At 34.8% G+C, this 13539-nt stretch overlaps 1 protein-coding gene across 9 annotated transcripts in view; it reads right to left on the bottom strand.

Annotated features, from left to right (window-relative positions):
* Positions 1-13539, bottom strand: part of st3gal4 (ST3 beta-galactoside alpha-2,3-sialyltransferase 4) — a 66317-nt gene that overhangs the window by 19000 nt on the left and 33778 nt on the right. For 7 of the 9 annotated variants that reach the window (XM_067389599.1, XM_067389604.1, XM_067389605.1 and 4 more), the window contains exons 5-7: positions 4364-4461; positions 3993-4056; positions 1756-1854 (exon numbers count right to left, since the gene is read on the bottom strand). In XM_067389599.1, coding sequence (XP_067245700.1) covers positions 1756-1854; positions 3993-4056; positions 4364-4461 — 261 coding nt within the window. The remainder of the gene's footprint in view (positions 1-1755; positions 1855-3992; positions 4057-4363; positions 4462-13539) is intronic. The other 2 variants (XM_067389602.1, XM_067389606.1) reach the window with 2 other exon arrangements.

The following is a 13539-nucleotide window of genomic DNA, read 5'->3' as shown; positions in this document are numbered from 1 at the left end:
CTGTAAACTGTGTGTGTGTTTCACTCTGTGAATGTGTTGCGGACCAGTTCAACCTAAAGAGTTTGGATTACAATAGCGGACGTTCTTGAGGCAGAGCCAAACCTTTGATGTAACATTGTCAATGTTTGCAGAAGCTACTTGGAAACAAATAACAGCAACACAATGGAAAATTAACTGCAAAAAAATCCGCCATTGGGAAGGGAGGGGTCATTTTTTATAAAAGTTCAAGAATGTACAATTTCCTGCCACACCTTGTGACAACTTGAAAAGAGTTCTTAATATAAAAATAATAAACTTTAATAAACATGCTTAAGTGCGAACTGAATGTAATGTTTTTAGACATTGCATGTTATTCACAATTAATTGAAATTATAGTTCGAATTTATATTAAATGCATTTAGTTGAACTTAAGAGTGTTTTTGACCCACTTAAGTAGCACAACTTTATATGTAATTTCATAATTACTTACATTTTCTTTGAAATATGGTTAAAGTGTGCTGCTGAATGTACCGACAAGCATTTAAGATAAACTTAAATATATATACTTTGTCATTTCTATTGAAGCTTGAGTCATGTATTTGTTATGATGAAAATGCATTTAAAATATATTAACTTTAAATGTAACATCAAATATCACACTACAGTTAAAATTATATAATCGAGTACTTTACATGTGCTTTAGTCAACACATCAAAAGAAGTGTTCTTCTTTAAAGCATGACACAATAAAAAAATAAAAAATAATGATTTAAAATGTACTACAAAGTAAAATTATTAATCTGCCATTATTACAAAGTGCACTTAAGTATGTTAAGAAACAAAGTAATGAAAGTGCTCTCTCTCTTTATTTCATTAATATTATATCATTATATTAATTAATAATATATACTATTATTATCAGAAAGCACATTCAAATACAATTAAGTGCACTTGTCTTTCACAAGGGGCCCTTTAGCAACAAAAACACATTAGCATATTAAGGGAAACAATTGTATTGTGATCACATTTTTATGAAATAAATGCAGCATAAGCGACTCATCAGTTGCAAAACAAAAGTGAATGTTATAGACACTACAAACACATCCCTATCAATTCATCCCCACGTTGCATGTCATTTTTTATGGGAGTGAATCCATGCAGGAAAAACCGCACTCTTTCTCATAAATGAGATTAGAGAGGAGCTGGTGTTCTGCTCACTAATGGAGACTTTGAAGCATCAGGATTTGTAACTCAACACCAAATGTCAACCGGCTGGACTCTCCTCCCCCGCCGTGATTAGCTTCTGAGAACACACGGTGAGGAGGGGGAGACCATGGAAAAATGCACTCAGCCAAACTCTGCCGTTTGTTAGAGGCTTACAAGAAATAAAATGGCATTAGTTCATTCCAAGGCTATAAATCGGCTTGAGAATCAAAGGTTGAGAAACGGTAGCCAAGCAGCGCTCTAATTGCAGGAGGTATTGCCTATTTTATACCACTTAACAGATTTACAATAAAACAAGAATGCAAAATGCAAGCCAGAGTAATGGAAAGGCTATCGTTCCCTCAACCAAAAGAAAAATATATTCAGCGGATAGATGGAGATGGAAAACGAGATGGAGAGGAGAAATGAACTAAAAAGCTCACGCTAAAACTTTCTGGGAAATATAAAACAGAGACTTTTTCAAAGAAAGAGGACTAGTGAGTGGTAAATAAAAGCAGTGTAATAGAAATGCTGAAAGAGGTCAAACAAAGGTGGAGGTCTTTTTTTTTTTTACCTGATCACCACGTCGTATTTGTTAATGATCTCCCCCAGTGAAGTGTTTTTTATGGAAAAGCCGTTTCCAATGACTGCACATGTCCTGCAATCTAAACTGCTGACACAAAAAAGGCACTTTCCATGAATACGGTACACAAAAGGGCCTCAAAAAATGATGTTTATTTTTTTCTTCTCAACAAATGGTCAGTGAAATGAGGTGCTTAACTTCAGAAAATGTTTCTTGTTGTCAAGATAAATATTATACAGGCAGTTTTATTTTCTATGCAATTTCTATGAAAATAGTGTATTTCAGAAAAAAAACAATAATAATCATTTATTCAGACACCTTGAACATTTCATTCATTAATACAGTTTATTCACTATAGTTTAAAAAATGGTAATAAAAATATGACCATAAAAAGATCTCAGAGTTAAACTGTGTCAAAAAAAATAATCTTAATTATGTCAGATAACACTTAATCAAAACATGGTCAGTGTCTGAATAATTTTTGGTTCCAAATTTGTATCAGTTTTACTGGTAGTCCACTGTATGAAGAATTTTTGGGTATAATATGTCACAATTTACTTTATTTTGCTATCTTCATTTACAGAAATTAACTATTGTGTCCTGCACCCACTAGTAAAAAGTTGTGCTCTAAAGTTTACATACCCCTTGCAGAATCTGCAAAAATGTTAATTATTTTAACAAAATAAAAAAAGGATCATGAAAATTGCATGTTATTTTTTATTTAGGGGGTGAAAACTTTTTGAATTTGAAGATCAAGATAAATTGTACTTAATTTGTCTTCCGGGAAACATGCAAGTATCTTCTGTTGCTTCCGATGGGCAGTACTAAATGAAAAAAATTGATATTTAAACAAAATAAGACAAATTGTGACATCTTCATCTTGTTCAAAAGTTTTCACCCCCCGACTCTTAATGCATCATGTTTCCTTGTGTTGCATCAGTGATTGTTTGAACCTTTTTTAATAGTTTGAGTTTGAGTCCCTCAATTGTCCTCAGTGTGAAAACGTGGACCTAAAAATCATACAGTCACTGCTGGAAAGGGTTCAAATATGCAAACGATGCTGGTAAACTGAAGAATCTGCAGGACCTGAAGGATTTTTCTGAAGAACAGAGCTCAGTTTAAACAAACAAAGAGACTCACGAAAAAAAAAAAAATAAATAAAAAATAAAAACAGTGGTGGATCATCAGGTAACCACACACAGTATTGAGAATCAAGGGTATGTAAATTTTTGAATGGGTCATTTTTATAAATTCAGCTATTTTTATATGTAAACATCTCTTATGCAAAATATCTTATTCAGGACATATATGCACAAAAAACACATTTTGCATGATCCCTCTTATTTTGTTAAAATAATTAACATTTTGCGGATTTTGTAAGGGGTATGTAAACTTTTGAGCACAACTGTGTATAATATAAGAGGTTTATTTTCTATGCAAATTTGCAGTTTTCAAGTTCTGGAACATGTCTAAATACAATTTAAAATCCTGATTTATGTGACTTCCCTAGTGAAAAATAAATATACTAAATTGTGCTTGAAATACATTTATTTCATGCTAAGTATAATACAAATACATTTACATATTGTTAATGTGCTAAATAAAAATACCCTGCAATTGTACTTTTGCTATACTAAAGTGGTATACTTAAAATTTTGTACTTAATGCACTTTGTGCAGAAATAGTGCTGAACTCCAACTAAAGATATACTGAAGCATATTTGATTGTGCTAACGTGAAACTATTGCAAGTATACTTTATGTACACTTTAAATACATTGTATTTAAAGACGAATATTATTCAAAGTGCATATAATCCTTATCAATATTGACATTAAAACACATTTTAGGCTTAATATTAAGAAATGTGCATTGTGCTCAAGTAATACTCCAAATAAAGTTTAATTATAATGTTTATAACAGTAAGTCTCAAGTGATATGTCAGTTAATATATGTGAACTAGTACTTAGCCATCACTATAGAAACTACTGAGTTTTACTTCTCCTTTTAAAATACTGTCATTCCGTCTTTTCAGAGGTTATCATCATATAGAAACCAAGATAATTTTGAACATGAGCAAGAACATTACTGTTGTTCATTTGTAATACGTGCTGCAATTCATGCCACACCACAGAGGAACAGAAGCAAATGAGCGAATCTTTATCAAAAAGTCATGTGAGCTTGAGTTCAGAGTTTAGACACTTGTGAAAGCTGCTCAGCCCTACATTACCTCTCAATGTTTGCTGGCATTGTGTATCTGGAAATCACTGCCAAGACCTTCAAAAGCAGGAGCTCTGCAGTGAGAAAGAAGAAAGTATTTGAACAAAGTCCACCGTTATGAATGCATCAACAAGGGTGGATTGCACGCAGAATGATGAGCACCACGTAAATCCTTCTCGTTTAGCAGTAAGAGCATGCTGACCACAGAACAAATAAACAAACTTCTTTATATTAGGTTGACTGAAAGGTTTATGTGAGGGTATGTGAGGTTTCAGCAACAAGATTTACGTGATCATGTACTACATAAGCATTAGCTTAATGACCTTGCACTAGATTTAACCATTATATTAAAGGAGAGATTATAACAGAAGCTGTACATACCGCTGCCTTTAATACCATAGGGCAGGGCTTCAGCTGACAGATGTTGCCTCCAGAAGAAATCCTCCAGCTTTAGAAAGAGCTCAGTCTTTCGGCTCATGCTGTTTTGGTAAAACAAAAGACAGACTCAAAAACAAACTACTTTAAATGTTTTGTTTCTCAGTTTTGGCATCATTTCAAGGCAGACCAACGCTTTCCCCCACCTAATAAAGTATTCATTTAGTTTACTCGGTTACCTAGTGCTTCCCACAGGTTTGAAATATACTTGCGGTGGTAGCCGGGCGGCAAATCCTCCTATTACCCACGACACAAAAATGGTCTACTACATGTGACAAACAAATAATGTGCGATTTTTAACAGTATTTTTATATATTGAAATTAATTTTAATTACATAGCATATTGCATTTAAGTACATACTAATATTATGCATTGTAAATTATGTAAATGACAACATTTAAATGGTTCACCTTTTTTCTATGTTCTCCTTGCTGTCATATAGTGTCTCTCTCAGTGAATGAGACACAGATTTTACTAGAAAAATTTATAAAATTAATAATATGTGTGTAAAATAATGTTATTAGTCTTTCCTTCTTGTGGGGGAGACTACAATAATTTACGATGGATTAAATGGAAATTATATAAATTTCCAAAAAATAATATAAATTATAAAAAAAAAATTAAATTTAATAAAATTTTTAAATTAAATACAATTTATAGTGTTACCAAAATACCAATAATGCCCAAAAGAAAAAGAAAAAACTTAGCGTGCGACTTTTCATTATAAACAAACCCGAAATACACCGGGACTCTTATTTTGAAATGTCTGTACTATTGCAGGCTGATCCTTCAGATTCTTACAACTGTCTAAAACATTTTATATGAAGGCCATGAAGTAGACTTCGTAATAATTCATCAACTTGAGTTCATTAGCAATCGCTTGGCATATATCTGGCTCTAGTTTGTCTAAAAGATGGTCATTTTATATTCCAGTTGTTCAGATTTGTGTATCATCACTATGGAAATTAAGACCATGATCTGATCTGACCAAAATGAAGGATAGATTAGAAATAGAAAAATATAGTAAATCACTCAAAAGATATTTTATATATCTATATTTTATATTTCCAGAATCCTATGAAATTAGCATTTAGGTTAGAGATCGCCATTTCCAACACAATCATTTCCACTGCAAAACGCTGCCAATCACAATACATAATTTGAAACGCGGTTGAAGTTGCCTTGTGAAAATGCAAAAATGGCAGCATTCACCTTTGAAGACTGATGACCACTAACAAACAACACAGATACTTATTACGCAGGGCACTAGTTTGGCTACACTGCTGTGTTGTCTTTGTGCAAAGCACAAAAGCTTGAGATTGACATGTTGGTTTTAACCAAGCTAGTCTGTCATAACAGTGCAGCGGAGCCCAGCACAGCCAGAATCATTACACATAGATGTGTTGTTTTAGTGCTGCCAGGCGTCTACACACTCCCACTGCCCATGAGAGTGTCCTTTTTCATTAAGTGCCCTGTTATTCTCTGGCTACATCACTGAGTACAGCTGCAAGAGAAATCCTGATGATTTTTAAGAGCTGCTGTTAGGCAAAAGCTATCCTTTTTCAGCTGGAGATCAATATTCTTTGTGCAAACAAAAGAGCTATACTAATATGTTTTATTTATATAGAGTTATATAGAGTTTTTTATTTATAGTGAGTTTTGAATTCAGTCCTGAAGGTCTTGAGTAAAGAGACAGAGCAGAGGTTTTGGCGCAGCTTGTTCCAAAGCTAAAGAGCTGAAATGATGAACATCGTACCGCCTACAGTAGATAGTTTGAACTTGGGAAGTACAAGTAAATTCTCAGAATTCTAAGATTACAGGCAGGAAAATAAGGGTGTAGTCATTCTGTAAGATATGAAGGTGCTAAACCACGGCAAGCCTTAAAAACTAGGTTGAGTATTTCAAACTGAATGGGAACCAGTGCAGTCGTTGAAGGATGGGAGTGCTGCGAGTTGATTTTTTGTTAAATGTAAGGGCACGAAGAGCTGAGCTTTGAACTAGTTGCAAGCGATTACGGGCTTAAGTGGGTAGGCCACAGACCAAAGTGTTACAATAGTCCAGATGCAAAGTTATAAAAGCAACCTGGTATTAAAATGCGTTTTGTTCGATCGGATCACAAGTTGACGATGCTAAATGCAGGTGCAAATGGGGTGTAAAATATTTTGAGCTTGTCCACTTTCAACCACTTCCAGAGGTAGTCGAAAATAAATTTGACCGTATTGCTTTCAAAGTGCAAATGCTCATGTGGTCGAAACAGCCGCAAAAGACGCCTGCTGACCTAAAGCGTAAACATTTTTGGAAGCGCTCTAGCCAGACGGGATTTAAAGGTGCCATAGAATTGAAAATTGAATCTACCTCGGCATAGTTGAATAACAAGAGTTCAGTACATGGAAATGACATACAGTGAATCTCAAACTCCATTGTTTCCTCCTTCTTATGTAAATCTTATTTGTTTAAAAGACCTCGGAAGAACAGGCGAATCTCAACATAACACTGATTGTAACGCAACAGTCGGGATCATTAATATGTATGCCCCCAATATTTGCATATTCCAGCCCATGTTCAAGGCATTAGACAAGGGCAGCCAGTATTAACGTCTGGATCTGTGCACAGCTGAATTATCAGACTAGGTAAGCAAGCAAGAACAACAGCGAAAAATGGCAGATGGAGCGATAATAACTGACGTGATCCATTATTACATGATATTTTTAGAGATTTTTGTAAATTGCCTTTCTAAATGTTTCCTTAGCATGTTGCTAATGTACTGTTAAATGTGGGTAAAGTTACCATCGTTTCTTACTGTATTCACGGAGACAATACTGTCATTATTTTCATTGTTAAACACTGTATAATTCATAAACACAACTTCATTCTTTATAAATCTCTCCAACAGTGTGTAATGTTAGCTTTAACCATGGAGCACTATCAAACTCATTCAGAATCAAATGTAAACATCCAAAAAAATACTATGCTTACATGATCTGATGACGAACACTTTGTAAAGATCCATTTTGAGGGTTATATTAGCTGTGAAAACTTTGTTTATGCAATGTATTATAGAGTCATGAGCTCAGGGGTGGGGAGCGCGAGGATTTAAAGGGGCCGCAGCCTGAATCGGTGCATATTTAATGATGCCCCAAAATAGGCAGTTAAAAAAATTGATTTAAAAAAAACTATGGGGTATTTTGAGCTGAAACTTCACAGACACATTCAGGGGACACCTTAGACTTATATTACATCTTGTGAAAAAGCGTTCTAGGACACCTTTAAACTTTGTTGGCTGAAAACCCAAGTTTGGTTTGAAGATGAAAAAACGTACCAAGCACAATGTTCTCCGACATGCACTCACAGCGTTCGACGTGGTCTTGAAGCTCTTGGAGCAGAAACAAAAGCTGATGCGCTCCATGTTTTTCCTCTGGTTACATAATTGTGTGAGCTTATTTTGGCAAAAAAAAAAAAAAAAAAAAAGACATTTACCCACCCATAGACCATCCTCTCGAAGAAATTAAGACAGAAGTGGTTAAAAAAGTGGACAAAAGACATGTAAATGGGTATGTGTCGCTCGTCTTCTTGTGATCTGATTGACCAAAACGCATCTTAGATGCGAAGTTAGAAAAAATGTGATTTAACAAGCTTGGCTGATATGGGGTTCAATGTATAATTTTGAATCAAATAGTACCCCAAGATTCCATATAGTGGGTGATGGATGAACTATACATCTGTCAATATGAATGGAGAAGTCATGCTGGGAAAAGACAAGGGATTTTGGGCTTACTAACAGGATTTTTGTTTTGTCAGTATTCAGATTTAAAGGATTAGTCCACATTTAAGGTTAAAACTTAAACTCAATTTTTTTTTTTCAGAAAATGAGCAATGGTTTCACTATATAATACCCTTATTTCTCATCTGGGATCGTGTTGAACAATTTGAAGCTGCAGTCAAACTGTAATTTTGACCTTCAACTGTTTGGTGCCCAGTGAAGTCCACTATATGGAGAAAAATCCTGGAATGTTTTCATCAAAAACCTTCATTTCTTTTCAACTGAAGAAGGAAAGACATGGACATCCTGGATGACATGGGGGTGAGTAAATTATCAGGAAAAGTTTATTTAAAAGTGGACTAATCCTTTAAGAAGTTTTGAGCCATCTGTACTTTGAGATCTTGTAGACAAGAAATGATGGAAGGAGGAGGAAAAACAGTATTGGGCTGACAGGTAATATATTTGTGTATCATCACTATGGAAATTAAGACCATGACGCTGGATGATCTGACCAAGAGGAAGCATATAGATTAGAAATAGAAGTGGACGTAACGTTGAGGTAAACCAGAGGAAACAGTGACAGAGCAAGCTTTCTGTTTATTAATGCTAATAAATTGTTGCCTGTCCAAGAGATATGAAGTTAGCCATTGAAAGACAGTACTAGATATACTGATAGTTAGCCGAGATAGGATTACTGAATGGCAAACATTATCATAATCATTGCTATATATCCTAATCATTTTTAACACGTATTAATTACTTTAATGAGCTCATTGTTTCTACATCAAATTAGCACATTGTTTAAATGAATGCATGCATTATTTGTATATGTACATTTCTGAAATAATGTATAACAGATCACTCAAAATAGTAATGCATTTCCTGTAAAGCTGCTTTGAAACGATATCCATCGTGAAAAGCGCTATACAAATAATTGTGAATTGAATTGAATAAGCTGCACTCAGATCCAAGGGGACGAGATCATTCACTACTCTTAAAAGAGAAGTCTCTGTACTATGGAGAGGATGAAAACCAGATTGTGTTTAACCAAATGAGACTGTAATTGTGTGGTTGAAAATTGGTCTAAAGTTACAGTTATCAAGACAGGATTTTTTGTTTTTTAATACCGGGTGATAGCAACTATTTTAAGTCCAGGCGGTACATAACCAGTAGCATATAGCAGTAGCATATATTTGATATATTTATCAAATATAAAAAGTTTGAAAGCGGGTGGACTAGCTGGGAAGAAAATACTGGAGGAACAAATTAAGAGAAAGACTGGTATATGTTGTCAGTTTAAATGTAGAAAAAAATGTCTGAAAAGTTTCACAAAATGACTCCTTAAGGACCGGCACCACATCCTCTTGTACCACTGTTTGAAGAATTGATCTTCCAGAATCTGACAGTAAGGTGTGGGAGTTCACTTTTAGTCCATCTCTTATCCTGAAATGTCCGTCTTGATCTTCCAGAATCTGACAGTAACTTTTGGAAGATCATTTTTAGTCCAAACTTACTGCCAGATTCTGGAAGATCAATTCTTCAAACAGTGGTACAAGAGGATGTGGTGCTGGTCCTTCAGGAGTCACTCTCAAGCTGTCTGTCTATAAGGCCTATAAAAACCCAGTCTTCATGTTTTTTATAACACTTCAGCTTGTGATTCTTATTAAGTTGGAGTAATTCTTTAGGATTTTTTTACCTAACCTAAGTCTCTGAGATCCTGATACCTCACACTTCTGGAGACTTCAGGAAGGTTGCAGTTCTGGAAAATGGTGGTGCTGGAGACTAAAGGGTTCCTGATGGTTTCACACTTAATTCTTCACCTTAATTCTTAATTCTTTTGCAGTTAACATGTGTCTTTTCTTCTCCACCTGTTTTTGTATGACCCTGCTGACCCAATGAGCATTTCACTGTCCAATGGTCATGCTTCAACTTTGCAATTTCTAGTATTGTATTAGTATTGCATCCTTTTCATGAGCATTTAATAATTTTTGACTTTTCAGTCTGAGTTCAATCTCTTTTATGGCTCATTTTGCCTGTAAAAGAAAACCTGCCTAATAATTCTGCACACCTGAATATAGGGCATTTTTCATTTCCAGCCTTCATGAACAATTATATATCACTTATAAATGATTAAAAACAATATTAATATTAGTTATTACAATTGATGTGGATTGGAATGGGTAAAATGTGCTTGAAAAAAAAAAATATGTTCAGAAAATCAACTTGCCTAATAATTCTGCACACAGTGTAAAATGGTGGCTGTTGATGATGATGTTATATAATAATCATCAATATTTGCAACTAAAAAAATTGATTTAGAGTTTTAAATCAGTTTTTTTACACAGATTTTATGTGTATTTGAATAAATTTACATTTTTGCATTTAGCAGATGCTTTTACAAAAAGCAATTTGTCAAAGAGACAGTATATACAATGGCAGGTTTATTAGTCAACTAAATTAGGAAGAAAACTACTATTTATTCACATCCAAAAGTGCATTTATTTGGTACAATGTACTCGTGTTCATGTTGTATTACAAAGCACTTTTGCTGCATTTGTGGTGCAAGGTTAAGTGCAGGTTTTGTGGTGTGGCTAGGTTTAAGTGTGAATTAAGTGGTAGGCTTGGAGTCAACAGTTCTGTCAGTTCTTACTGTATTTGTAAGGATTTTCTTTTTCTTTTTCTAAAACTATCTTGACGTCAGGGACCATAAGTTGTAGAGATACCAAACATGATGGGATGATAAGAAATCCCACCCCACTACTCGGGGGCACAGACACACATCCATTGGAAACTAGATAGTGCTATAATAAGTGCCTTTGCGTTTTGGTGCATAACTTTGGAACCATAAAGGTCTAGAATCAGAATTCTTCTTCTTAATGATTCGGGCACTATATTTCATTTCAGTCATGGAAATTTTTCCTAAAAGTCTACTTTTTCAAAAGAAGCGATTCACGTGAAACTTGGCACACATCATCTCCAGACATTCATGACAAAAAATTATCAAAGAAATTTAGATAGTTGCAAAGATAACCTAATTAATTGGTGAGGCAATGCCCACCACTGTTAAAGTTCTCCTGAAGACTACAATGTTTGTAGCAAAATCTGATAGGCAATCTAGTGAACGAATAAACAAACAACTAAATGCAAAAGGTGAAACTCGAGATGGGGAATGATGAGGCTCTATGTGCTCAGATCGGATAGGGAATGGCCAGCTGTGTAAACTAATAACACTGAGGATGAAAGCACATATTGTAATAATTCTGTTCAAATACTTATAAACCCTCCTAATCTTTTCGATAAAGGGTCACACCTTGGCTGTTCACAGTCCTTTATGACCCAGAACAGTAAGAGTGATTAAATTAAACACTAATTTCCCCATAACTTTATGCACTTCTTTTGGTGCACTTCTTCATTTGTCCCGTATAAGCAAATATGCAAACATATGGAACTTCTCTACAGTAAAAACATGCACTTCTATAAGTTGAAACATTATGAAAATATGAGAATTTATCATGTATTTGGTCCAAATTACTGCCATCTGATGAGAAAAGAAAAATAACTTGACTCCATGTCAGGTCAAAACTGTTATGACAATAATGGCCAAAAGATGGCTGAAGTGTCCGTTTATGTGAATTCTAGATTTTATGCTTAGAAAATATACATTGGATGTTTATTTATTTAGACATTTTCCAGTTTTGCAGTAATGCTTACAGTCATAGACTTTCAATTCATTTTATTCTCTCTGCCTGTGTACAGGTTTGAATGTAGAGTCATGTGAAAAAGTTAGGACACCCAATTGAATTTTGTGGTTTTCCATAAGAGGACATAATAAAAAATATGATCTGCTCCTTGGCAGGTCTTCAAATTTGGAAAATAAATCCTCAGATGAATAACACCACATGACATTTCAAACAGTGTCATTATTTATTTAGCAAAAACTAAACCAAAATGGAAAAGCCATGGGTGACAAACTAAGGACACCCTTTTTGTTTTCTAAGAAATTAAGAGGGTCAGTATCAGTCAGGAGCTGCTAATCAAATGTCTTTTCATCTCTATAAAAGCTGAAGATCTGCAAATTTGCTGGTCTAGAGCATTCAGGTGTGTGTTAACACAATGCCAAGGAGGAAAGACATTAGCAATGAACTTAGAGAAGCAACTGTTGCTGCAGTCAGTCTGGGTTATGCGACTAACAATCTGAAGTCCATCATTCTACAGTGAGGAAGATTATTCACAAGTGGAAGACATTCAAAACAGACATAATTCTTCCCAGAAGTGGACGTCCCAGCAAATTCATCCCAAGATCAGACTGTGTAATGCTCAGAGAAATTGCAGACAACCCAAGAACTCCTCAGACTCTACAGGCCTCAGTTAACATTATAAATGATAAAGTTCATGACAGTACAATCAGAAAAAGACGGGACAAGCATGGCATGTTTGGAAGGGTTGCCAGGAGAAAGCTTCTTCTATCTATAAAAAAAAAAAAAAAAAAAGGTTTGCAAAGCTGCATCTGAACAAACCACAAGATTTCTAAGAACAAGACTCAAGTGGAGGTGTTTGGCCATAATGCACAGAGCCACGTTTGGTGTAAACCAAAAACAGCATATCAGCACAAACAACTCATACCAAATGTCAAGCATGCTGGTGGAGGTGTAATCATTTTGGGCTTGTTTTGTAGCCACAGGAACTGGGCACCTCACTGAGTCGAACATGAACTCCTCTATATACCAAAGTATTCTAGAAAGTATTGTAGAGTCAAATGTGAGGCCATCTATCCGACATGGCCAAAATTTGGTCATGCAACAGGACGATGATCTGAACATTATAAGCAAATCTACAACAGAATGGCTGAAAAAGAAAAGAATCAAGGTGTTGCAATCCTGACTGAAATGCTGTAAACAAATGCCCACAAACCTCAATAAACTGAAGCAACATTGTAAGGAAGAGTGGGTCAAAATTCCTCCACAACAACGTGAGAGACTGATAAAGTCATACAGAAAATGATTACTTCAAGTTATTGCTGCTAAAAGTAGATATATATAAGCAACTGAATCATAGGGTGTCCTTAGTTTGTCACCCACAGCTTTTGTCTTGTGTTATGATTCATCTGAGGTTTTATTTTCCAAATTTGAAGATCTGCCAAGGACTAGATGATTCATTTATTTTTTGTGTGTGTGTCAGATAAATACTACTTAACATCCAAATTATCCACCCATTTACTCTCCTTCGTGTTGTTTTGAAAAGTAACCCATTGACTTCCATTGTATGGACCAAAAAGAAAAAAAAAAAACATTTAACATTTAACATTTCCCAAAATGTAAGTCATCTTATTTTATGTTCCACAGAATAAAGAAGCCATGTTTG

Source organism: Chanodichthys erythropterus, chromosome 7 (assembly GCF_024489055.1).
Source record: "Chanodichthys erythropterus isolate Z2021 chromosome 7, ASM2448905v1, whole genome shotgun sequence".
NCBI lineage: Eukaryota > Metazoa > Chordata > Actinopteri > Cypriniformes > Xenocyprididae > Chanodichthys > Chanodichthys erythropterus.
This window is presented reverse-complemented; position numbering and strand designations above follow the sequence as displayed.